Here is a 26,186-nt window from a genome sequence, read left to right as displayed (position 1 = left end):
ATTTCAACAACCCGGATGATTTGATTCTTAGGTTTAGGATATTGGGGTCCGGAAAGGATTCATGTTCATTCTTAATGGAGATGAATATTATTATTAAAGGAAAACTAACGAAAAGTCTAAAAAAAACTTCAGTTTTAATGGAAAAATGACAAATAAAAGTGTAGTGAATAGTATTAGGAAAAGGTAAAAATGTGATTTTTCGTTAAAAGCGAACAATACGGAAGTGTTTTGTTAAAACTTCATATTATTAACCATAATGCTAAAGTTTCTCAGTCCAAAGTCAGATGGTCTATTTGTAAACAAGGACCGATTATCCTCGGAATATTCCAAACTACCGGAGGCATTCAAATTACAGTAAAATCCCAGGTTTGACAAGGACAAAGAAACTCAGTACTCATCCATTCGCCGAGCATTCTTCTTACAGCTAAATCGAATCTTGTGGTTCCCGCGGAAAAATGAAATTTCACAAGAAGATTAGAAAAATCCTAATGATTGCGGCTCTCTCCAGACCTCCGGAAAATGCGTGAAGAAAAGGGGACATATAAAGATTTGATGGTGAAATTGAAAGATGAACTAGAACTATTACCAGTTCCAACAATTCACACCTTCAACCGTTTGACGGCGTACGAAAGCAAGTGACTTGCAGGTGGTAAAATGTAGAACACAATGTTATTTCGCAATCAAAATTTAGAACCACATAAATTAGAAATCCAAGTTGAAAAGCCATTAAAACCAAGATAGGCATAAAGCCAATATTCTAACGAAACAAAGCAAAAATAGACTCCTCATCCCCCAATTTTAAACATAAAAAGTAAAGAAAGCAATAATATAGACTAGGATTACAACATGCATTCTGCTTGGAGCTCTCTCGGCCAATTGCTTAGCACTTGACCTCCTTCAACCCATGACCAAAGTAGATAAATGTTGGGTCGGTCGCGCCCTCCTTGTAGTACGCAAAGACCAAACCGCCATCATCATGCATGCTCTCCCCAACAAAGCTGCAAACAACATCCGATTCAATGTTAATATCATTTGAGTAACATAGAAACGAGTGAACCCCAACTGATAGGATCATGACATTAGTTTATGATTACGGAACAATCAATCACCATGGGCGCAGTATCAACAAAACTTACAATTGGAGGTCGCTGAGCTTCCCAAGCAGAAACTTGGTTGCTGCCTCAATGTTCTTCTTGAACACCTCTTGGCCCTCCCCCTCCAACTTGGGTGTCAACAGTTTGATATACCTCTTCACCCATGTGACAAACTGCTTTTTGTCGTATGGAGGTTGCTCCTGCAAGCATCAGACAATAACAATCAATTTCTACTCACAAAGAACCTTGGAGAGCAACAGTACAGTAAGCACCACATACCTGAAGTCTAAATGTGTCAACAATGTCAACAACCTTGACGGCTTGATCATCAACACCCTCATCCTCACCTCCACCTTCAGCAGATGGATTTGCACCAATGTCTACATCAACAGCTCCTTGAACAACCCACTGCAAACCAAAAATCATTCAAACAACTTACAGTAAATCAACTACGCAATTCATAACAATCAACATATTAACCTTATACAGGTGATCCATATCAGAATAAACCTATAACCACAAAGTTCAATAACAACCACCTTGACTACACCCATCAGGAAAAAGCTTAAACTTATACATTCAACCTTCAAATTACATTGCAAACACAGCTAAATATTTCTAATGAGTGGTTAAACTAATAATAAAATTACAAAGACAGTTCAACAAGAGGGGAACGAAAATAAATAAAACCAAAGAATCAACCAACTCACCTTGCCATCAACCTCCCAGAGCACTCCATTGTGGATTTCCCTGTATGGAAACGAGTCCGAGAGAAGCTCATCGCCTATAATAGAAGCATGAATTTGGTCAACAACTTGATAAAAGAACTTCAACTAAATATATTAGTTAAAGAAAAAAAGAACATCATATAACAAAAAAAGAAAAAAAAGATCCAGCAGACATCATAAACAAATCTATAAACTTTACAAAGTACAACTGTTCAAGTAGTTTACACAATAAGTTTAAAAATTGCGTCACAATATCCACCATATCCAAAGATATATCCAATCCCAATATTTTCTAATTACACGACCATTCCAACAACATATCAAAATTATAAATTAGCAAGTCTAACATAAAATTCCAAAGCTTCGCACAATATAATTAATATGCGTACCCAGTACCAAATTACATAAAATAAATACAGAAAGAGTTCGATAACCATAAATCACAATATAAATTAGATTTTTTGTAATCATTCAGATGAAATCCAGTGGCTTCATAAATTATAAACAACATGCAAAAGCACCCACAAACAAATTACATGCACACAATCACCACTAAATAAATCAAAACAATTAGCGCAGCAATAAATCGAAGGATCTGCAAAACAATTTACACGGCGGGAAAGCAACAATTTGGCGCCCGATCCGTACCATAACCTAAAATTTGGAGATTAAACCGAGATCCAATTCGATTTTTTTTTTCACATAGATTAGAACTAACGAATCGAAACCCTAATTTGAACATAAGCGGGACAAGATTAGGGAAAAAACTTTTACCGGTGAGGAGGTCTTGGTAAACCAACATAATTGCGGCTCGGATCGCTCCAACAACAAAGATTAGGATTTGGGAGGAGCGCAGAGAGCGACGCAGCAAAGGAGTGAGGGTTTGAGAATTCCCTGGTAACCGATATATATAGGTGAGGCGAGGGTTTGGGAAGAACACGGAGATGGCAGGATGGTGGGCAACTGGGAAATTACGGGAATGTACTCGCGTTTCTGTAAAATTTCTTCTAAGCCATTGGTGATATTCGTTTCCAAGTCCGAGTAGAACGAGGTTTTTTGGATGGTTGGGTCGGACTAGTTGTAGTTTTGTTAGGAGTTTCTACTCTTCATTTGGGCCTAAAAAGGCCTGTTGAATTGTAATAAAACCGGGCCCAATTAATTCAAATTTAATTAGGACATTATCTACTTTTTTTTTTTGTTAAGGAGCATTATCTACTAATTTGAACAAAAATCTTTCTTTTTTTTTTGGAATAGTTTGCACATTTATCTACATACAGGGGTTCTCAACCATTTCCTAAATATATCATGTTTGTCCTTATATTTTTCTTTTATCCTTATTTACTTCCTTGTTAGAGTTAATTCAGCCTTAAGTACTCAGTCGCTCAAGTGTTGAGATTTGCTTAACTTTTCACGCAAATGTATGCGTGTAATTTGGGTTAGGTTGTGTCAAAATTGTTACATGTTCTTCCTTTTTTTTCTTTTGAGGTTATTCAAGTCATTCAGTCGCGCCTTTGTTGAAATTGAATATCAACAACGAAAATTGACCGCAATTATAATTTTAAATTTTTTACAACCAAATTCCTTATCCTTTTTCAATTGCGCAAGACAAACAAGGAAATTCCATTATACGACTTTTGTTTATACCATATTTAGGGTCTCGTATTTAGATCTCGTACAAATACTCGGGGGACTTAAATGTAATTATGTGATTAAGCAAGGGGCAAATATGTAATGAGTGAGGAGTCCTTATTCTATAAAAGGACCCCTCACCCTCACAATTAGGGGAGACCATTTCTGAAGCCTTCTCACCTCTCTCACATCCCCTTTCATATTCAGAGGTTCTCTCCCTCACCCCTCAAATAAATACATAATCACTGTGGACGTAGCCCAAACCTTGGGATGAACCACGATACATCTTGTGTTATTTACATTTCATGCAGATTCACGGTCGGATTTACGTTGTTCCAAGACCTCTGGTTTTGTGCATCAACATTTGGCGCCATCTGTGGGAAACGATACGAAAAGTTGTGTCAGTTTCCTTTCATTTTTTCACCTCCACCGTGAATCTGCAAAAACCAAAAATCAAAATCCAACAAACACCCAAATTCAAATACTTCAAATGCAATTCAAATTCAGTAATCACATACTTTATGGTAAAGTGCCATCCAAGCATTATCGTCATTGGCGACCTTCCACGTAAGCGAATTGGTCATCGAAAGCTTATATAGGCTCGGGTAGTCCAGATAGCTAAGGGCATGCGTTGTAATCTCCGGAACCAGTTGCTCAATCATCGACACGCCCGTCTGCCGTTCTAGTACGGCCGTCGTCGTCGTCTTCTCCGTCTCGCCGTTCAAAGTGCAGCGCGCTTACGGCCCTCGAATCAGAGCCCAAAACGACCTCTTCCCGGTGAAGAGCACAACAAGTGCATACCTTCCCGCTTCCACTCAACGACGAGGTGGCACAGACAGCGTCGCCAGATGGGTACAAGTGTTTTAGTGGATAAAGACGCAGATTTCGTCTTGAAGCTCCGACTTTCATTCGGGGTCCAAAACTGACAACAAGCTCGTCATCACACCATTCCCAATCAAGGATGATGAACCCTCTCATCATGCATAGACGCATATACCAACGCCGTCGCCTGCCATCTCTTCCGCGCAAATCCACCATCATGGGTCGCGTCCGTACAAAAAACAGTCTAACCAGAAGATCATCCCAATTCCAATTGTTCAAATCTTTCTTCCCCATGAAACCACCTAACCTCTTCCTAATCTGTGTCTACGAGATCAATCAAAAGAAGAGGCAAAGCCCAGATCCAACGGTGGAGGACGAATCCCAAGCCGTCAGCCGTCGCATCCAGCTGTTGTCCTTGCACCTAACCCCTGATTACACCCAGTGGGAAGTCAAGGATGATGAACCCAGTGGTTTGAACCGGAGCAGTGGGAGATCGAGCACACCAGAATTGGAAGGGCAGCAATATATATATTTTTTTCCTTCAGGGGAGGATCGTTTTTGGACCATATGTAAGATAATTGGGGTTGACCATATTTCTGATTGTTGCTCCTGGGTCGAGACCCCATTTCAGCTTCTGGGTTAAGACCTTATTACCTGCTCATGGGTCGAGACCCCATTTCAACTTTTGTGAATCATGGGTCGCGTTCGTTGATAGAGGCTCGCATCACCTCGCCCCCCCAATCTGAAGGACGTATTGATGAAGGCGGAAACTCGCAGTGTTCATACCACTAACCAGACCAACATGGATAGAAGACGGGTAGCAATCAGCAGCCGCCTCTCGATCAGAATCATCAGTCCCAACTAGCGCCGCTATCGGAATCACCGACCCAGCTCTTCCCACGTACTCGTACGAGCTCCATTTCTCACTCCCCTTCTCTCCCAATTTGCTGCTTCTCCCTGATGAAAGTAGAGGTTCATCCATTGCTGTGAGGGCGATGAGAAATTGCTTGGAAATGTGTCGTCTCCGACAACAATCCATTGGAAAAGAATTGAAAGTTTGGAATCAATCATGATGTTAGAAAAAGAAAAAGGAAGATGGGCTAAATGTATGATGTACTAGTTGTTGAGAGAATATTTCAGAAAAGGGAAAAGGGAAGAAATGAAAAGAAAAAGGTATAGAGACAGAATAGTGTCATTCAGTGGCTGTTTTCGGTTATGATTGTGCTCACTGTCGCCTGGCAAGCCTATGGGTTGGAATCAATCATAATGTTAGAAAAAGAAAAGGGGAGGAAAAGAATAGAAAAAGAAAAATGAGGAGGATAAAGAGATATCATGACTAGGCTGCACAGGTTTATGGATGAACTTCCCGGAAAAAATGGGTGCGGTAAAGGCAAGCCATCAGAAGATGCCATCAACTTTTGAAAAATAAAACTTTCATCATGCATGTTCCCACTTTTCTGAAGAAGCCACTGGAATATGCACATGGAAAAAGATCTGCAATAACCCAGTACGCAGTAGGTGCAGTACGCACCAACGATCTGCAACTGTCAAAACCTTTGTTTTGAATGATGTAATTTATTTTTCTTATTTTTCGGAGACATCTGTATAAACCCCATCAGAGGGTAAAAAAAAACGGCAAGCCCAAAATAAATTGGCTGGAATGTTGTGTGGAGGGCGAAGGCCTATAAGCCCAAAATATCACCAACCAGGTGACCAAACGTACGCTAAGTACTACAAAAAATTATTCGGCACTCCGCCGCTATTATCGCCAACCAGGTGATTAAAAGTACACCCAGTACTCCAAAATTATTCGGCAACCCGCCGCTATTACCACCAACCAGGTGATCAAAAGTACGCCCAGTACTCCAAAATTATTCGGCAACCCGCCGCTATTACCACCAACTAGGTGATCAAAAGTACGCTCAGTACTCCAAAATTATTCAGCAACCCGCCGCTATTACCACTAACCAGGTGATGAAATATACAACCCGTACTCTAATATCATTTGGCAACTAGCCATTCATGCCACCAACCAGGTGATGAAATGTACAACCCGTACTCTCCTTCATGCCACCAACCAGGTGATCAAAAGTACGCCCAGTACTCCAAATTATACATGAGCATTACTCATGTCATTTATACATAAACATTCATGAGCATCACTCATGTCAACATTCATGAGCATCACTCATGTCAACATCCATGAGCATCACTCATGTCAATCAGCTTCAAAATCTTCATTTACAAAAGTTCTAGCTTCAAAAGCTTTATTTAGAGAGCTCTAGCTTCAAAAGCTTCATTTACAAAGCTCTAGCTTCAAAAGCTTCATTTACAGAGCTCTAGCTTCAAAGCTTCACTTGCAAAGCTTTACCTACAAAGCTTCAGTGCAGGGTATACAAATACCACCTCCGAACAACCGCCATTTCGGCCCATACATGGATTCAATTTGAAGTTTCCAGCCAACACTCTATTGACCGAAAACTTGGGAGACTACATTATATACCATATATTGGGCCTCCACTGGGCCTCATGAAAAATACTTGGGGGACTCTAGCCCATCATTCATGTATTGAGGAGCGATCCATTATTCTATAAAAGGGACTCCCTCACCACCATTAGAGAGCATCAACTCTAGCTCATATTTATGTATTGAGGAGCGAGCCCTTATTCTATAAAGGGACTCCCTCACCACTATTAGAGAGCATCAACTCTAGCCCATATTTATGTATTGAGGAGTGAGCCCTTATTCTATAAAAGGGACTCCCTCACCATCATTAGAGAGTATCAACTCTAACCCATCGTTCATGTATTAAGGAGCGAGCCCTTATTTTATAAAAGGGATTCCCTTACCTTCAACGTCACAAGCCGAGCCAACCAAGGCAACATAAGCCACGAGCCTCGCAGCCTCGCAGCATGTGCTACTTCTAGTTGAGCATCATTTCAAATTGAGCATCGCCTCATATCGAGCATCAGTTCAAGACAACATCTAGTTACTTTGGCCCACACATGGACTGAATTTCAAGTCTCCAGCTAAAATACTCTTTTGACTGAAGACTTGGGAGACTACTGTTTATACCATATTTAGGGCCTCGTATTTAGATCTCGTACAAATACTCGGGAGACTTAAATGTAATTATGTGATAAAGGAAGGTCAAATATGTAATAAGTGAGAAGTCTTTATTCTATAAAAGGACCCCTTACCCTCACAATTAGAAGAGGCCAATTCCTAGGCCCTCTCATCCTCTCTCAAAGCTCTCACTCTTAGAGCTCTCTCTCATTCAGATAAATACATAATCAGTGTGGACGTAGCCCAAACCTTGGGGTGAACCACGATACATCTTGTGTTATTTACATTTCATGCAGATTCACGGTCGGATTTACGTTGTACTAAGACCTTCGGTTTTGTGCATCAACATTTGGCGCCGTCTGTGGGAAACGATACGAAAAGTTGTGTCGATTTTTTTTTCATTTTTTCACCTCCACCGTGAATCTGCACAATCACTGCAAAACCCATGTTTCCCGCTTCAGCTCCTGATCACGGCGGCAGCAATGGAAACACAATCACTCATATCTCTATCTCTCTGTGCCCTCTGCAGAGTGTTATATAAGAAAATCTTTTGCTTTCATTAACAAAGTTTTACAAGTCGGTGAACAATAGATTAAAGTAGCACAGACTCAGAGAAAGCTAGAGAGAGAGAAAATGTGAGGGCTAACATGCAACTCTTGCAACAAGGAGTTTCTGGACGACTCAGAGCAGAAGCTCCATTACAAGTCAGAATGGCACCGCTACAATCTCAATCGCAAGAAGCGCGACCCATGATCTCAATCCTCAGAAGGCTATTACCATCACCGCCACTGCCAGGTGCCGAACATCCAGGCGTTCCAGCGTAGCGACATCGGAAGCTTCGGGAAGGACGCGTGGCGGAACGCCAAAGACGGATTCGAGCAGTTTCCCTTTTGAACACCTCGACCGTCAGTACGCCATCTCCTGCCGCTTCGACACGATTGTTTGCTCAGCTGCTGCTCGCACTAGAGAAATGGATAGGGAACTCGAGATTGGCACGCGCTGGCATTCACGGCTAGTTCTAAGAAGTTGTTCCATCTGAACAACCATCTATCGGTAGGGGTCTCCGCGTTCCTGCTCAATCGACAGCACACTGCCTAAATTTTCTCGGCAAAATCTTTCCCTCTTTTTTTCTCGGGAAAATCTAGCCACGAGCTTTTGCACTACAACGCTGGAGAATTGAATTCTTGAATCGTTTCCTAACAGTGAAAGGAAATTCTCGATCTTTTTTGCTTGACTTTTCTCATTCGAATTCGTGGGTGTCGTCGTTTGGCTGCGATTTGGTGTAGCTAGTGGCAACTCAGTGAGAGAGATAGAGAGAGATGAGATGTCTGGAGAGTGACTGAGCAGAAGAGAAGCTCTGCGAATGTCGTTCAAGACACTGGGTTAAATTATAACTATTGTGTCTAGGAGTCAAACATCGCAACTGGTTACGGGGTTGGTGCATTTTTGTTCTTCTTGGTAGGTAACGAGCAGCTTTTGAAAGAACAGGCTGAGAGGACTCAAGCTTTGGGAACATTCATGAGTGTGTACTACAAATCCAATAAGGGAAGGAAGATCGAGAAGGAGGTGCAGAAAGCTGAGCAAGCCATCTTTGAGACTCCTATCGCCGAGCTCTGATGTTGTTCAAGTGTTTTTCGTATAGATCACATGTTGTGGACTCGTGGACCACGGAACGCTAGGAAAAGAAAAGGGAGGCTTTCCTCACATGCCATCTGCAATCTACAAAGTAAAAGCAGGGAACCAGAGTGCCATCTGCAATCTACAAAGTAAAAACAGAGAACTTGAGTGTCATCTGCAATCTGCAAAGTAAAGCAAAGTAAAGAGAACTTCACTTTACTTTTGTCTGCCATCTACAAAGGCTAATGCACCTGGACCTCAGCAACAGAATAATAAATGCAGTAAAAGAGAGATGTGCGGTGGAAAAGGAAACAAAAGCAAAAACATATAATATTAATGTGATGCGTAGTGGGGTGGTGCAGTCCATAACCATGGTGATGATGGGCCAACAAGCCAGGTCATTCGAATTCAGATCTGACAGCAGCTGTTACTCCCAGTCTCTCAAAAACCATCCAAGCCAACGAACGCTACCAACAGAAGCAACCCAGTACGCAGTAGGCGCAGTACGCACCAACGATCTGCAACTGTCGAAACCATTATTTTTTAATGATGTAATTTATTTTTCTTATGTTTTAGAGATATCTGTATAAACCCCATCATAGGGTATTAAAAAAAACACGGTAAGCCCAAAATAATAGGCTGCAATGTCGTGTGGAGGGCGAAGGCTCATATGCCAAAAAGAGCCAGACCCTCTATTATCACCAACCAGGTGACCAAAAGTACGCCCAGTACTTCACAATTATTCGGCAACATGCCGCTATTATCGCCAACCAGGTGATCTGAAGTATGCCCAGTACTTCAAAATTATTCTGCAACCTGCCGCTATTACCACCAACCAAGTGATGAAATGTACAACCTGTACTCTTCTTCATGCCACCAACCAGGTGATCAAAAGTACGCCCAATACTCCAAATTATACATGAGCATTACTCATGTCATTCATACATAAACATTCATGAGCATCACGCATGACAATCATACATAAACATTCATAACCATCATTCGTGTCAACATTCATGAGCATCACTCATGTTAACATTCATGAGCATCACTCATGACAACATCTATGAGCATCACTCATGTCAATCAACATAAACATTCATGAGCATTACTCATGTCAATCTAACTTCAAAAGCTTCATTTACAGAGCTCTAGCTTCAAAAGCTTCATTTACAGAGCTCTAGCTTCAAAAGCTCCAGCTTCGAAAGCTTCATTCACAGAGCTCTAGCTTCAAAGCTTCACTTGCAAAGCTTCACCTACAAAACTTCAGTACAGGGTATACAAATACCGCTTCCGAACAACCGCCATTTCAGCCCATACATAGATTCAATTTGAAGTCTCCAGCCAACAGACTCTATTGACTGAAGACTTGGGGGACTACATCATGTACCATATATTGGGCCTCATGAAAATTACTTAGGGGACTTAGGCCATTATTCATGTACTGAGGAGTGAGCCCTTATTCTATAAAAGAGACTCTCTCACTTTCATTAGAGAGCACCCATTATTCATGTACTGAGGAGCAAACCCTTATTTTATAAAAGGGACTCCCTCACCTTCATTAGAGAGCAACGCCGCCAGCTGAGCAACCGCATCGCCGCAAGCATCACTCCTAGCCCATCACTTATGTATTGAGGAGCGAGCCCTTATTCTATAAAAGGGACTCCCTCACCTTCGTTAGAAAGCAACGCCGCCAGCTGAGCAACCGCCTCGCCGCGAGCATCACTCCTAACCCATCACTTATGTATTGAGGAGCGAGCCCATATTCTATAAAAGGGACTCCATCACCTTCAACGCCACAAGCCAAGCCAACCAAAGCAACATAAGCCACGAGTCGAGCAGCCTCGCAGCATGTACTACTTCTAGTTGAGCATCATTTCAGATTAGTTGAGCATCATTTCAGATTGAGTACCGCCTCATATCGAGCATCAGTTCAAGATAACATCTAGTTACTTCGGCCCACACATGGACTGAATTTCAAGTCTCAAACCAAAAGACTCTCTTGACTGAAGACTTGGGGGATTACTGTTTATACCATATTTAAGGCCTCGTATTTAGATCTCGTACAAATACTCGGGGGACTTAAATGTAATTATGTGATAAAGGAAAGGGCAAATATGTGATGAGTGAGGAGTCCTTATTCTATAAAAGGACCCCTCACCCTCACAATTAGGGGAGACCATTTCTGAAGCCTTTTCACCCCTCTCACATCCCCTCTCATATTCAGAGGTTCTCTCCCTCACCCCTCAAATAAATATATAATCAGTGTGGACGTAGCCCAAACCTTGGGGTGAACCACAATACATCCTGTGTTATTTACATTTCATGCAGATTCACGGTCGAATTTACGTTGTTCCAAGACCTCCTGTTTTGTGCATCAACAACTTTAATTGTCACATAAATTTCACGACGATGCAAATAAAGCCAACACAATGTTCACATATTGACAGACAGACGTCAACGGTTAAGCGAATAATATCTTCCCGCATTTAATATCATGACTTTGATAACAATTGCGTGAAACGCACTATACTACCGTAACGCTCACATGCATGCGTAATTTTTTAAATAAAAATTCAATGTATTTTCTAAAGTGCATCAAAAATTGAATCACGACCGTCATATTATCCTTGGCCGACTCATCATCAATGCAACTTTAAAATGTTCAAACATGTCTAAAACCACACCAAGCCTACAAATCCAAACATCAACCAACCAATCACCATCCGACATATTGAAACCACTCCACGTGTTAGCCAGCTATTCCACGTGTTATGAACAATCGTATACACTTGTCAATGAGCTAATTTAGTCATTCATGTTTTGTAGAGTCCACAAAACTAAAATGGTCGTAATAAACTCACGTTCTTGTGTGCGATTGATCTTCGCATTCCTATAATCTCGAATAAAAAATATGTTAATTAATATGTGACAAAATTCAAATATGTATTTGGAGGATAATTATGAGAAATGTAAGCAACTATTGTGCTCACCATGCAAATTGCTCTTCGATGATGGTGAAGAGACTTGTCAAGCACTAAACTATTTGGCTACTATTGAATTTTGTATATGCGATTTTCTTTCCCAATCTATATCAACTTCTGTGATCCAAAACATGACATATTTTTCATAATTTCATGCTACTACGGTTCTCAAACGGATTTAACAAATAAATCTAAGCACATCACTATGAGGTAACATTACGCAATTAAATTAAATTAAATACAAAATATATTTAGTATTTACATTAAGAGGGTGGAGAGAATAAATTGATTACAAACTTATCATTTATGACATTCAAACTTAAGATTTGTTTACTCACAAGTAAATAAGAAGATCACTAGGCAACGATAGTGGGAATTTTCCAAGAGAGTCGAACATAAAATCTATAAATTCTTGATGGAGATGAATATTATTAACCATAATGCTAGAGTTTCTCAGTCCAAAGTCAGATGCTATATTTGTAAGGCTTTTTAGCCAAAATGGTCCCTGAGATTTGCATAACACATCACTTTGGTCCCTGAGATTGTCCACAGATTGTCATCCATTATTTTGGTCATTCCGTTAAATGTTCCGAAACTTTTGACCGAAAGTTTGGGCAATTTTCAAATATTCGTAACTCAATTGTTTTTAAACTAAATTCGACTCATAATATATCAAAATGAAGATAGGAAAGTGTAGAACAATATTATACCTATTTGGAAGCCCAATAGTTGCCGGAGATGGCCAAAAAATAGTCTGAAAGGTGACTCGTCCGCGGGAAAACTGGGAAACTCGCCAGAAACTAGGTAAACTTTAAACGTTCATAACTTCTTCAATAATCAATGAAATCGAGTGATTCAAAAACGAAAATCATACTTCTTGACGAGACGAAGAGAATGATACATTTCTCAAAGGCTAAATCTCTGTGATTTGGCTGGAAAATGGCTCGAAAGTGGCTGTCTTGGTCTCTAGTTAGCCACTTTCGAGCCATTTTCCGGCCAAACCACAGCGAATTAGTCGTCAAAAAAGGTACCATTCTCTTCGTCTCGTCAAGAAGTATGATTTTCGTTTTTGAATCACTCGATTTTCATTTTTGAATCACTCAATTTCGTTGAGCATTGAGGAAGTTATGAACATTTAAAGTTTGTTCAATTTCCGACGAGTTTTCCAGTTTTTCCACAGACCACCAGTCACCTTTTAGGCTATTTTCCTGCCATCTCCGGCAACCATTGGGCTTCCAAATAGGTATAATCTTGTTCTACACTTTCCTATCTTCATTTTGATATATTATGGGCCGAATTTGATTAAGAAACTATTGAGTTACGAAGCTTTGAAAATTGCCCAAATTTTCGGCCAAGAGCTCCGGGACACTTAATGGAGTTTTTAACGAAATGACCAAAATAATAGATGATGGACAATCTCAGAACCATTTATATTGATTTTCAATCTCAAAGACCAAAGTAATGTGTTATGCAAATCTGACTATTTTGGCTAAAAAAACCTATTCGCAAACAAGGACCGTTAGATGGTATATTTGTAACCGAGGACCGTATCCTCGGAATATTCCAAACTACCGGAGGCATTCAAATTACAGTAAAATCCCAGGTTTGACAAGGACAAACAAGCTCAGTACTCATTCATTAGCCAAACATTCTTCTTACAGCTAGATCCAATCTTGTGGTTCCTGCAGAAAAAAGAAAGAAATCTCACATTCTTTCTTTCGGGAAGGGAAGATTAAGAAAATCCTATTGATTGCGGCTCTCTCCAGAACTCCGGAAAATGCGTGAAGAAAAGGGGACATATTTAGATTTGTTGGTGAAATTGAAAGATGAACTAGAACTATTACCAGTTCCAACTATTCACACCTTCAACTGTTTGACGGCATACGAAAGCGACTTGAAGGCGGTAAAATGTAGAACACAATGTTATTTCGCAATCAAAATTTAGAACCACATAAATTAGAAATCCAAGTTGAAAAGCCATTAAAACCAAGATAGGCATAAATCCAAGTCAACAAACGCGCAATATTCTAACGAAACAAAGCAAAAATAGACTCCTCATCCTCCAATTCTAAACATAAAAAGTAAAGAAAGCAATAATATAGACTAGGATTACAACATGCATTCTGCTTGGAACTCTCTCGGCCAATTGCTTAGCACTTGACCTCCTTCAAACCATGACCAAAGTAGATAAATGTTGGGTCGGTCGCGCCCTCCTTGTAGTACGCAAAGACCAAACCGCCATCATCATGCATGCTCTCCCCAACAAAGCTGCAAACAACATCCGATTCAATGTTAATATCATTGAGTAACATAGAAACGAGTGAACCCCCAACTGATAGGATCACGACATTAGTTTATGATTACGGAACAATCAATCACCATGGGCGCAGTATCAACAAAACTTACAATTGGAGGTCGCTGAGCTTCCCAAGCAGAAACTTGGTTGCTGCCTCAATGTTCTTCTTGAACACCTCTTGGCTCTCCCCCTCCAACTTGGGTGTCAACAGTTTGATATACCTCTTCACCCATGTGACAAACTGCTTCTTGTCGTATGGAGGTTGCTCCTGCAAGCATCAGACAATAACAATCAATTTCTACTCACAAAGAACCTTGGAGAGCAACAGTACAGTAAGCACCACATACCTGAAGTCTAAATGTGTCAACAATGTCAACAACCTTGACGGCTTGATCATCAACACCCTCATCCTCACCTCCACCTTCAGCAGATGGATTTGCACCAATGTCTACATCAACAGCTCCTTGAACAACCCACTGCGAACCAAAAATCATTCAAACAACTTACAGTTAATCAACTACGCAATTCATAACAATCAACATATTAACCTTATACAGGTGATCCATATCAAAATAAACCTATAACCACAAAGTTCAATAACAACCACCTTGACTACACCCCGCAGGAAAAAGCTTAAACTTATACATTTGACCTTCAAATTACATTGCAAACACAGCTAAATATTTCTAACGAGCGGTTAAACTTATAATAAAATTACAAAGACAGTTCAACAAGTACAACAACAACAACAACAAAGCATTTTCCCTATACAGTTCAACAAGTGTGGAACGAAAATAAAAAAACCAAAGAATCGACCAACTCACCTTGCCATCAACTTCCCAGAGCACTCCATTGTGGATTTCCCTGTATGGAAACGAGTCCGAGAGAAGCTCATCGCCTATAATAGAAGCATGAATTTGGTCAACAACTTGATAAAAGAAAATCAACTAAATATATTAGTTAAAGAAAACAAGAACATCATATTTAAAATTTAAAAAAATTAAAAAAAAAAAAGAAGAAAACAAAAAAAATAACAGATCCAGCAGACATCATAAACAAATCTATAATCTTTTCTAAGTTCAACTGTTCAAGTAGTTTACACAATTAGTTTAAAAATTGCGTCACAATATCCACCATATCCACAGATATATCCAATTCCAATATTTTCTAATTACACGACTATCCTAACAACATATCAAAATTATAAATTAGCAAGTTTAACATAAAATTCAAAAGCTTCGCACAGTATAATTAACATGCGTACCCAGTACCCAGTTACATAAAATAAATACAGAAAGAGTTCGATAATCATAAATCACCGAGCAATATAAATTAGATTTTTTGTAATCGAAGGATTTGTAAAACAATTTACACGGCGGGAAAGCAACAATTTGGCGCCAGATCCGTACCATAACATAAAATTTGGAGATTAAACAGAGATCCAACTTCATATTTTTTTTTTCAAACAGATTAGAACTAACGAATCGAAACCCTAATTTTGGAACCGAAAAAAAGAAAAACAAACCCTAATTTGAATATGAGCAGGACAAGATTAGGGAAAAAATTGTACCGGTGAGGAGGTCTTGGTAAACCAACATAATTGCGGCTCGGATCGCTCCAACAACAAAGATTGGGATTTGAGAGGAGGGCAGAGAGCGACGCAGCGAAAAGAGTAAGAGGGAGTGAGAATTTCCTGGCAACCGATATATATAGGCAAGGCGAGGGTTTGGGAAGAACACGGAGATGGCAGGATGGTGGGCAACTGGGAAATTACGGGAATGTACTCGCTTTTCTGTAAAATTTCTTCTAAGCCATCGGGGATATTCGTTTCCAAGTCCGAGTAGAACGAGGTTTTTTGGATGATTGGGTCGGACTAGTTTTAGCTTTGTTAGGAGTTTCTGGACTTTTAATTTGGGCCTAAAAAGGCCTGTTGAATTGTAATAAAACAAGGCCCAATTAATTCAAATTTGATTAGGACATTATCTACATTTTTTTTTTGTTAAAGGACATTATCTACTAATTTGAACAATAATCTTTTTTTTTTTTGTGGAATGGTTTGCACATCTTTTATCTATAATAGCATATGGGCACAAACAAAGTATTTGAGAAATTTTTTTATTTTTGTTTTTGAAATAGAAGGAGAGAGGAAGAGAGTGATAGAGAATGTGGGAGTGGGAAGATTTTTTTTTTTTTAAATTAAAGATATGTTAGGATTACATGTATATGAGGTTTTGGAAAGAAAAAAAAAAGCAAAATTTGGTTGTGTGAAATTACATTTCTGCCATATATTTCTTATTCATGTTACGTTTTAATTAGATGGATAAACTGGTAATTTTATAGGGTTTTGGTTGACAGTGATTGTTTTATTAATTAATAGGGATACATGGTTTGTCAACCATTTCCTAAATATATCATGTTTATCCTTATATTTTTTGGAACTTTAACAACAAGCACCCAATACTGTTTATTTTAACAAAAAATCACATTTTACACTAAAAAGTCAATCCTGGTACTATTCACTTTACCCTTTATTTTGTCATTTTCATAAAAACTCGAAGTTTTCAAGCTATTTTCATTAGTTTTTCTTAAAATTTTCTTTTATCCTTAATTACTTCTTTGTTGGAGTTTATTCAGCCTTAAGTAGTCAGTCGCTCAAGTATTAAGATTTGCTTAACTTTCCACGCAAATGTATGCATGTAATTTTAGGTTTGGTCCTGTCAAAATCGTCACATGTTCTTCCTTTTCCTTTTGAGGTTATTCAAGTCACTCAATCGGGCCTTGTAGAAATTGAGTATCAACAACAAAAACTGATCGCGATTATAATTTTAAATTTTTTACAACCAAATTCCTTATCCCTTTTCAATTGCGCAAGACAAACAAGGAAATTGCATTGTACGACTTTAATTGTCACACAAATTTCATGATGATGCAAATAAAGCCAACACAGTGTTCACGTATTGACAGACAAACGTCAACTGTTAAGCAAATAATATCCTCCCGCATTTAATATAATGACTTTGATAACAATTACGTGGAACGCACTAGACTACCGTAACGCTCACATGTACGAAAATTGAATTTTTTTAAATAAAAATTCAATTTATTTTCTCGAACGCATCGAAGATTGAATCACGACCGTTAGATTATCCTTGGCCCACTCATCATCAATACAACTCAATGTTCAAACACGTCTAAAACCACACGAAGCTTACAAATCCAAACATCAACCAACCAATCACCATCCGACATATCGAAAACCCCTCCACGTGTCAGCCGGCTATTCCACCGCCTCAACGACCCACATAGACTCGACCACAGGAAAACCAAACCCTCTTTTAATTCGCATTGATACACTTGCCACTCTGATAAAACAAGTTACCATATACAGACGCGGGAGAAACACAAATTTGTTCAACTTTGGTCCTCTGGCCGTATAAATATCTGCGTCTTTTTGCTCCTCTCTGCTTCTCTGCTCCTCTTTACACTCTTTCTCCCTGCCGTTTCTCGTGTGCTTGAACAGCGCAAATGGATTCTCCGTCGTCCGTTTTGTCATCCGACGACGCCACAGCCGTGAAATGTTCCATCTGCATGGAGGGCGTCTCTGACAACTGTGGCCGCACTATCGTCAAGCTTCAGTGCTCTCACTTGTTTCACCTCGGTGAGCTGATTTTCATACCATTTTTTTCGCATGCACACCCGGGTTTATTTCTGGCCTTTTAATCGAGCTGAGTTTGAAGAGGAATCAATGAACAAAAAAAACCGCGATGTGTAGAATGAGAAAAAAACGTGCAAAAATCATTTTCTCTAATTTTATTTCCTTTTTTGAACAATTTTTTTTTTTGCTTTAACTGAATTTTTTTCCTAATGTTGTGTATGTATATCCTTTGTATATTTATAGGATATCGATTTTGACACTCCTCTTTTAGCGGTCAGCTCAGCACAACATATTAAAAATTCTACAGTTTTTGGGATTTACTATATATACACACACACATATACTTGTGTATGTAAATATAACTATGGAGTTAATATTTGTTCACAATTACTGTTTTGTTATTTCCTGAATGTGTGTTGATGCTGGAACTACCGACACTATGAGTTCAATAGTCAATGTCCTGAATGTGTGTTCATGAAAAACAAGGCTATCTGTGTTGTTTAAATGTGGATCAGGAAAACATTGGAGGATTTCGAAAAATCAGGTTGTCCGAAATTTGTTTTTGCGATTCTGTGTGCCTAAGTTGTTCGAAAATTGGTTGTTTCAACAGCATTGATGTAAATCTTAGAACTCAAGGGTGTTTAAATTGAGTTAATTCATAGTTGTTGGTTTTCTCATTAAACTTGGTTGGAGCTATTTCAAATGGCTTTTGGTCTAAATGTAGTGTGCTGGTTTATGCTTATCTCTCTTGTTTCTTCAGATTGCATTGGTTCTGCATTCAATGTAAAGGGTATCATGGAATGCCCTAATTGTCGCGAAATTGAGAATGGCAAATGGAGGTACTATGTATCTCGTAGCCCTGACCGTGAGCCCGACCTATCTGAGGACGAGATGGATTATGAGGACAGTCCTATAGAGTTCCTTGACATGGTAAAAGTAATCACAGCATTTATCAATATTTTTTTTTCTTTTCAAATCAAACAAGCTTCACAGAAGTTGTAAAATTTGAGTGAATCGCGAGTATGAGCCAAGAAACAATACGATGTGCACCCCCCTACATAACAAGATGCGATAACTAATGTGCGTAGTTTATAAATCTGTAAATAGATAAAACCAATTTATATTGTTAGACTGTAAATTTCATCCATTTCGTGAGTAGCATTGTCCATCGCACACCATACCTGGATGTTTAATGTTCTTTGTAAAAATATTTCTTAGTTCGTAAATACGTTTGTGGATGTTTCAGGGGCTACAGGGAACTATGCTACGCCGTTTCCATCACGGTGAATGGTAAACACTGTTTCGACTCTGCAAGCTCCTTACTCTCCTTCTGCTTTTGTGTTAGATGTTGCTCTCATGTCATCTTAATTGTCATCAGAATATACAAATCGTTCTGTTTTATTAACATGTGAAAACTGTAAATTCGTGTTGAGTAGGCTGTCTATTTAATAGGTCAGATTGATATGTTAAATTAACTTGTGTCCCGTTACTTCAATTGGCATTTGCTAGTTGTGCTTCAATTCTTTCCTTTTGATAGATTTTATATCAAACAGAAATAATTAGGTTGCTGATATTCTGATTCTTCTCTAGAGATTATGGCCCAAGAGGACCGTAGGAACATAACGAGAGATAATTTCGGTGTGCTCCAAGTGCAAACAGAATCAATGAAAAAAGTTAACGTGTGCAGAAATCATGAAACTCACATCTATTTCCAAGCAGTTTATTGAACTTCACAACATGATTAGTGCCTCTTTTGATCTTTGCCTTATATATGTATGTTTCAAAACTTGTAGGGAAATGGGATGGTTATCGCCTACCCGTCACAGTAAGTTCATCTTCTTTTGCTTTCACCTTAAGTTCAAATTATCAGTTGATATAAAACTAGTTTCACAACAGGCTCAGAACCACATTTTGAAGCGGGTTTGCTTGACCCTTATTCGGTCTTTTCTGGTAATCCTTATACCTACAATCAATGGACTGGCCTTCCGGTACCCAGCGAGGTATTTCCTTCGAATCCTTCCAGGATTGACTGGAGACCCGAACCTTTAATTTGTGATAGCTGTACCAATTTGCTTTCAACCGGTGACTATACTGGTGGTGCTAATTGGTCTTTGTATCCATCGGCAACCTTGAGTTCCGGGATTGATTATATTGGCATGCCAAATGCACCATTTGTTCCTCTAGTTGTTGAGGGCGGGTAAGCTTTCGATATACTCAAATCTCCCAAGTCATTTTGAAAACCGCATTGTGTTCATTGTCCTTCATTTTTCTTAATACCATCTTGAATCTTAATTGCATGCACCTTTTCCATGTCTCGTGCGTGTTCAAACCAGTTATGAATCCCCATTTGGTTTCGGTTATCAAAGAAGCAATGATCCCCTTCATTCCAACTTCCGGCAGCAGCTGCCAACCAATTTCCCTTCACAAGTGGCGCACGCTTCCATGGGAAGATCAAATGACTTGATGCACTGGCTTTGGAAAGGGCAGACAACACCTTCACTTGGACAGACTGCAGACTCCATTCCATTTTCTGTGAACATGAACTCTAGCCTGTCATCAGCAACCAACGATCATCGCCATGTCCAGGAAGGAAATGGGGTCCAACCTCAACGACTGTTTCCAGAAGCCGCCGGTTCTTTAACTTCTTTTTTCCCCGACGTGAATCAGTAAGCCGGTGCCAGAGCAGAAAATGGCTTTGTTGCTACCCCTTCAATAACTAAGCAACTGCATCGTTTGTTTCTATGGGAAGCATAAACTTTCTATTTATTATAAAGTTGTTATTTCATGCTTGTTTTATGCAAGCAACCGAAGCAAAAACCAATAAAGTAGGGTTTGCTCCGAAGGGGAATGCCTTCAAAGTTGTTATTTCGTGCTTGTTTTATGCAATTCTTTTGTTTTTTGTTTTTTTTTGGATACAAACGATATTGAAGGAGGGCTAAACAAACGTAGGGGACCCTTAATTCACCCTATTTATCCCACAAGCTCAAAAGACTGACTTATGACCATTTAAGAGAGTAAAAATGTCATTTTATCTGTAGAGTTGTTGTTATACCTTGATTAATTCTTATGCATTTGAAAATTAAGAAATTGAACTTAGGACTGCCTAGGCACTCTATGTAGGCATTGGCGGGTCGCGACTCTCACTAAAACAAAAAAATAAATTAGTTTCATTTTGTATTTTATTTTTTCGCTAAATTATAAGAGACTTGTAGATATTTGGATGAACACTCGTTATATGCTTGTTCTCCATGTTTTCAATATGTTCTGATACTTTATAATTTATATATTATTTTATTTTGTAATTAACCCGAATACAATATTATGTATTTTTTTAAGTATAAATAGACTTTATTTATATGTTATATAATAAATTTAATTATAATTATAAAAACCGCCTAGGCCACCGCCTAAACGCTTAGGTGCAAGATCCGCACCCGCCGTCCTATTAGCACCTAGCACCTTTTAAAACCTTGACTAGGAACAATGTACCCTCTCCTATGCAACACAGTTTGAATTTCGCTCTCGTATTCTAAATTAGATTGAAATATTGTTCAAAATAAAAAACTACGGCAATTAAAACCTTTTTTTATAGAATTATATATTTAGTTTACGGTAAATATTGGAAATATTGGCAAAACTACATAATGTATCACTCATAATAAATTGATATTAATTTTAAATTAATGTTTACAAGTATAATACAATCATCATATTGATATTAAATATAATGTTCGACCGTAAAATATAGTTGTATTAAAGGAAAACTAATTAAAGAAACTTGAAAATTTTGAGTTTTAACCAAAAGGACAAAAAAGTGTTGTAAGTAAATAGTATCATGAGTAACTTTTTAAAGTAAAAATGTCCTTAACGTTAAAAGTAAACAGTAACATAAGTGCTTCATTAAGACTCCCTTGTATTAGATGTATCTTTAATATTAGAAAGTCAAAATGAGGGTTTGGTGTCTCAAGGCTTCATAAAAAATAATTGGACAATAAAGCCCCTCAAACAAAAAAATCTACAACTAATTGAAAATAATAGAAACAAAATAGCAGGGACAAACTGGTAAAAAATCATAACTCAACAAAAAACTGTATTGGAAAAAATAAATAAATAAAAAAATAAAGAAAAAATAAAACGGAATTTAAAACCAATACATGGAGAAGGCACAAGGAGAGATAAACGTGAACATGCAGAGTAGGGTTGAGGAGGAAAAGAAATGCCTTAATCGTGCAAAAAGAAGCAGTTTTGCTGGATGAGAGATATATAGAAGGACACAAAGTAAGAAACTAAAAAGAAAAAACTGAAACAGTTTTGCAGGAAGAGAAGATGATACAAAAGCCACTGCTCGCTCATAAATTTGAAGAGAATTACAGGTTTCCTCTTCTATGATTCCATGCAGTTGTTGGATCACCGCACTCTTTTCATTGTTTCTGTTTTTTTTTTTTCAATGGATCACATAGTTTGGTTCTAAGATTAGCATATAGTTATGTTTTCTTATCTTGCAGATTTATGAACAAGGATTGGGTATTTGTCTCTGGTGATTCTGTGGGTGAAGCAGGTTTCCTTTCTCCACTTTTTACTGATTTGTCATCTATGCCATATAATTGTATGGGAGTTTATTGGAATTTAATTCAATTCCTTTGTGTTTCATTTTTTTGTCTGTCTTTGGCACACTACCCACTTACCATTGAGATCAAATTGGTATGGTCAAATTTTCCGGGGAAGACCTTTTCTCTTCGTCCCCTGCTCTATATTTTCGTGTTTTAGTTGTCTCCCTTTTCTTTTTTATTTACTTTTCATTTTTTAATGTTTCAGATAGCAACTATGGGTCCTCTATACAGAAAGAAAGATATCCAGATAAACATAGAGAAGGGAAGTGACTACTTGATTTCCATGGCAACTGGAAGCGGCAAGTCCAATATTTGGTTTGTTTGACATTTTATATTTTGTTTTATGTGTATAGTTTAATGAAATGCCTGAGAAAAAAACCATCATGATCATGATGCTTGGTAAACAATTTCTACTAAACAAATGTTTGACAAGAGAAATCTTGAGCAAAAGATGTCTGTCGTTGAGAAATCCTTCTCTTTGCATTCCTTTTTTTATGGAGAACTTCTTTGCATGGTTGGCTACCGTTTCTAACTCTTCAGATTAGATGAATTGTAATTGCTTTACTCTTTGTAGATATAACATGAAATTAGACATACGCTTTATGCATGTATAGGTAAAAACTTAAAAAGAAAAAATTATCGTTTTTCTAGCTTAAAATGTGGTTGTTCCTACTTTTTTAGGTTCCTTTGTGGTTCTTATGGATTAAAGTTTTAGAACAAACACCAGCTAAAATTTATTATATAGCTTTTTGCCTTTTAATTGGTGTTTCGGTTGAATATGATGCAGGATTTCTTGCACTCTGTCATGATCAGAACCTCACCTTCAATTGAGTATGCCTACATGCCATTTGACAACACTCCAGTTGTTAATGAAGCATTTAATATGAGCTTATTATGCAGCTGTAGGACAAGTTGCTTCTAATAGAGAAGGTTTTAACGGCTAATGGAGATACTGAGAAGATGTGATCGAACAAAAGATAAAGTTCCCAACAATATTGTTGTCTTGCCTATTGTTTTGAAGAGAGCACAAGAGTGTCTTTCAAATATTGACAAATTAGACCCTCAAAACAGAATCATATGTTAGGACATGCTAATACATGTTTTTTAATCTATCAAGATAGAGAGTAATACTTTTCTTAGTTGTATTCTTGACGTGTGTTAAATGTGACAAATGTGTAAGACATCCATTGTGCGCATGTTTAATAAAGCCTCTCACACACATTATATAGCCAATTAAAAGAGAACTTAATGTATTTATAAATCAAATAAAATAGAAATGGAGAAAAAAGAATACGAAAAAATGAAGGACATGTAGAACACATAAAAACCTATATTAAATAAGGCAACATAAATAGTTCATTTGCATACCTTCATAGCTTTTGTTTTACGTGTAGACAACACATTGATAGAGAAAACTTGGTGCTTCTCTAGAAGAAGAACAACCAACATACCAGATTCGAGAAAAGAATTGAGCAATCAAATCAGTGACAAAAGTTCGAAATTCTTTCTCAACATCGATTTATTCTTTCGCCATCCAACATTTGTTTACCATTCATCAATTTCATTTCTCCTTCTCATGTTTCTCTTTGCTTTCGTTTCATTCTATCGGCAAGATAGAATAAATCATAACATGACCAGGGCTGTCCTTTCATATATAAACGATGCAATCTGGTAAATAAGTCAATCTTTTCATTTTCTTTGTTTCTTTGAATGTGCAGAAGGATAAAGATTTGAATGGAAGCAAAGGCATAGATAAAGATTGGAACATGGAGAAGGATAATCCAATAAAGATTCCACGCATTAGAGAGTTACTTGGGTCGTTTTAGTTACACACGGCCAGAAAAATAAAACAAAGGAGGAAGAGATGGACTTCCATTTCAGAAAATATTTGAACTGGTGGGTACATTTAAATAAGGAGAAATTAGGTTCTCATTCCTCATTTTGCTACTCTATTGATTAAAATCTTATTCTTTTTCAATTTTTGATCAAGATCATTGGGTATTAATAACATCATTAATTATTTCAATAATAAAATATTTTTTATTTTTAAATATATTCCCTTAGTGTTAAAAATGTTACAATTAGTATATTTATATTTATGACTAAATTTTTTATTATATATTTTTATTTTTAGTTTGCACCCATATATTAATTTCTTTTTGTGCCCGTATTTTTTAAAGTTTTATTTGTATTTGTGCCCATATGTTTACCTTCACGTAACATTGTATAATTAATCAATGATAGAAAAATTACATATGGTATATTTATGTTTTATGGCTAAACTTTGTATTATATATTTATATTTTTAGTTTGTACCCACTTTTAATTTGCAACCTTTTTTTAAAGTTGTAGTATTTTCATTTTAGTTTTAATTTGTACCCATGTATTAATTTCTTTTTGCACCCATATTTTTTAAAATTTCATTGTACTCATAATTTTTTAATCTTTTATTTGTACCCTAATTTATTTATAATGTACCCATTCTTCTTTATTAATATACCACTTTGTTATATGTGAAATGTACCAATGTTTTTGTAAAATGTACCAATTTTTTTAACACTATGGATACATTCTTTTGCCATTTTTTATTTCTTATTGTTACATAGTTTTTATCCATTTATTCAATCAAAATGTTTGAATTTTTTTTATTGTAACCGTTCCTAATAGTATTATAATGAGGAATTTTAAATTTATAGGATTATAAATCTCATAACATATCAAACAATTAATGTCAAAACTATAAAAATATAAATATTAATAGTAATATAATGAGGTGTACAAAGTCAAGAGACTTTGATCAAATTTTGAATACCATTAAGGTTTTAGTCAAAATGTGTTAGAGATTAGAGACCGCATCCAAAATATCACTTTAAATAATTTTGCAGGCTGCATGCCACAGTGGATAAGGTGCGATCGGTTGTCCACCCAACTACTTTTGAGAAGAATGTTTTGGCCAAGAGAAGAGTTTTCATCTTCTTCGACAACACAACCAATGCAGACATGAGTGGTAAGATGTCGTACAAAGACATGATTTTTCTCCTTACTCTATGTACTGAGTAAACATACAAACATCACAGCCAAAAACATTCTTAATCTTCAATTAATATCACAATCCCCATTTTGCCCAAAGCACTTACGGCTTGGGTAATCATTTTTGTCCTCTATTCAATATCTATTCTTACATGATTATTATAATTTTGTGTATTTTGAGTTGTGAATGTTCATATTATAAATCTCAATTATAAGAAGGTTGACTTCATTTTTACATTTGTAATCGGTTTCATTTCCTCCTCAATTACGTGAGACTTTGTTGTATAATTTATGTTGCTTAGATCTATGGGATGTGCTATCCACACACCCCATTTTACTTCTCACACACTCTTGATAATTTCCATCCGTTGATCTTATTCAATTCATCCGATCCGACGGCAGAAAATTAAAAAGGTGTGTGAGAAGTAAAACGGGGTGTATGGATATCACACCCCTAGATCTATATATTGAAAATTCGGATAGACGCCAAGGGCTTCATATACGTTTCCTGCCAATTGGTTCCCATCAAACCAAACTCTGATCATGGTCTTTGCATAATAACATGGAAGTTTAGTTTGTTTCCCACAATCCACAACACAACTCCACTGAAAAATCAACTACAACAATAGTTACCACTAAATCCGAATTTGCATA

General features: G+C 37.5%; 3 protein-coding genes across 3 annotated transcripts; 1 reads left to right on the top strand and 2 right to left on the bottom strand.

Annotated features, from left to right (window-relative positions):
- Positions 1-702: 702 nt before the first annotated feature.
- Positions 703-2,868, bottom strand: LOC103423984 (translationally-controlled tumor protein homolog). The gene is made up of 5 exons (XM_008362054.4): positions 2,597-2,868; positions 1,805-1,878; positions 1,374-1,502; positions 1,137-1,294; positions 703-998 (listed from the first exon to the last, which is right to left on the bottom strand). The coding sequence occupies exons 1-5, from the start codon at positions 2,622-2,624 to the stop codon at positions 881-883; spliced, it is 507 nt and encodes a 168-aa protein (XP_008360276.3). The 5' UTR covers positions 2,625-2,868; the 3' UTR covers positions 703-880.
- Positions 2,869-13,897: 11,029 nt separating this feature from the next.
- Positions 13,898-16,067, bottom strand: LOC103452900 (translationally-controlled tumor protein homolog). Its single transcript, XM_008392430.4, has 5 exons — positions 15,808-16,067; positions 15,062-15,135; positions 14,585-14,713; positions 14,348-14,505; positions 13,898-14,209 (listed from the first exon to the last, which is right to left on the bottom strand). Exons 1-5 carry the CDS (start codon positions 15,833-15,835, stop codon positions 14,092-14,094), a joined length of 507 nt encoding a protein of 168 aa, XP_008390652.2. The 5' UTR covers positions 15,836-16,067; the 3' UTR covers positions 13,898-14,091.
- A 1,557-nt stretch (positions 16,068-17,624) lies between these two features.
- On the top strand, positions 17,625-20,757 carry LOC108172089 (uncharacterized). Its single transcript, XM_029091981.2, has 6 exons — positions 17,625-17,895; positions 18,653-18,822; positions 19,139-19,182; positions 19,686-19,717; positions 19,789-20,089; positions 20,226-20,757. Exons 1-6 carry the CDS (start codon positions 17,763-17,765, stop codon positions 20,560-20,562), a joined length of 1,017 nt encoding a protein of 338 aa, XP_028947814.1. The 5' UTR covers positions 17,625-17,762; the 3' UTR covers positions 20,563-20,757.
- The last annotated feature ends 5,429 nt before the right edge of the window (positions 20,758-26,186 follow it).

This window comes from Malus domestica, chromosome 13 (genome assembly GCF_042453785.1).
Source record: "Malus domestica chromosome 13, GDT2T_hap1".
NCBI classification, from domain to species: Eukaryota; Viridiplantae; Streptophyta; class Magnoliopsida; order Rosales; family Rosaceae; genus Malus; species Malus domestica.
The sequence above is the reverse complement of the archived record's forward strand: the minus strand, read 5'-3'. Positions and strand labels throughout refer to the sequence as shown.

Bases quoted from the DNA above. Each gene is read 5' to 3' on its own strand.
- LOC103423984 (XM_008362054.4), bottom strand. From the start codon at position 2,624: ATGTTGGTTTACCAAGACCTCCTCACCG. The intron at 1,879-2,596 runs GTAAAAGTTTTT...CTTCTATTATAG, and splicing joins TTACCAAGACCTCCTCACCG to GCGATGAGCTTCTCTCGGAC. The intron at 999-1,136 runs GTAAGTTTTGTT...TGTTGTTTGCAG, and splicing joins AAGCTCAGCGACCTCCAATT to CTTTGTTGGGGAGAGCATGC.
- LOC103452900 (XM_008392430.4), bottom strand. From the start codon at position 15,835: ATGTTGGTTTACCAAGACCTCCTCACCG. The intron at 15,136-15,807 runs GTACAATTTTTT...CTTCTATTATAG, and splicing joins TTACCAAGACCTCCTCACCG to GCGATGAGCTTCTCTCGGAC. The intron at 14,714-15,061 runs GTGAGTTGGTCG...TTTGGTTCGCAG, and splicing joins TCTGGGAAGTTGATGGCAAG to TGGGTTGTTCAAGGAGCTGT.
- LOC108172089 (XM_029091981.2), top strand. From the start codon at position 17,763: ATGGATTCTCCGTCGTCCGTTTTGTCATCCGACGACGCCACAGCCGTG. The intron at 18,823-19,138 runs GTAAAAGTAATC...TGGATGTTTCAG, and splicing joins CTATAGAGTTCCTTGACATG to GGGCTACAGGGAACTATGCT. The intron at 19,718-19,788 runs GTAAGTTCATCT...GTTTCACAACAG, and splicing joins GTTATCGCCTACCCGTCACA to GCTCAGAACCACATTTTGAA.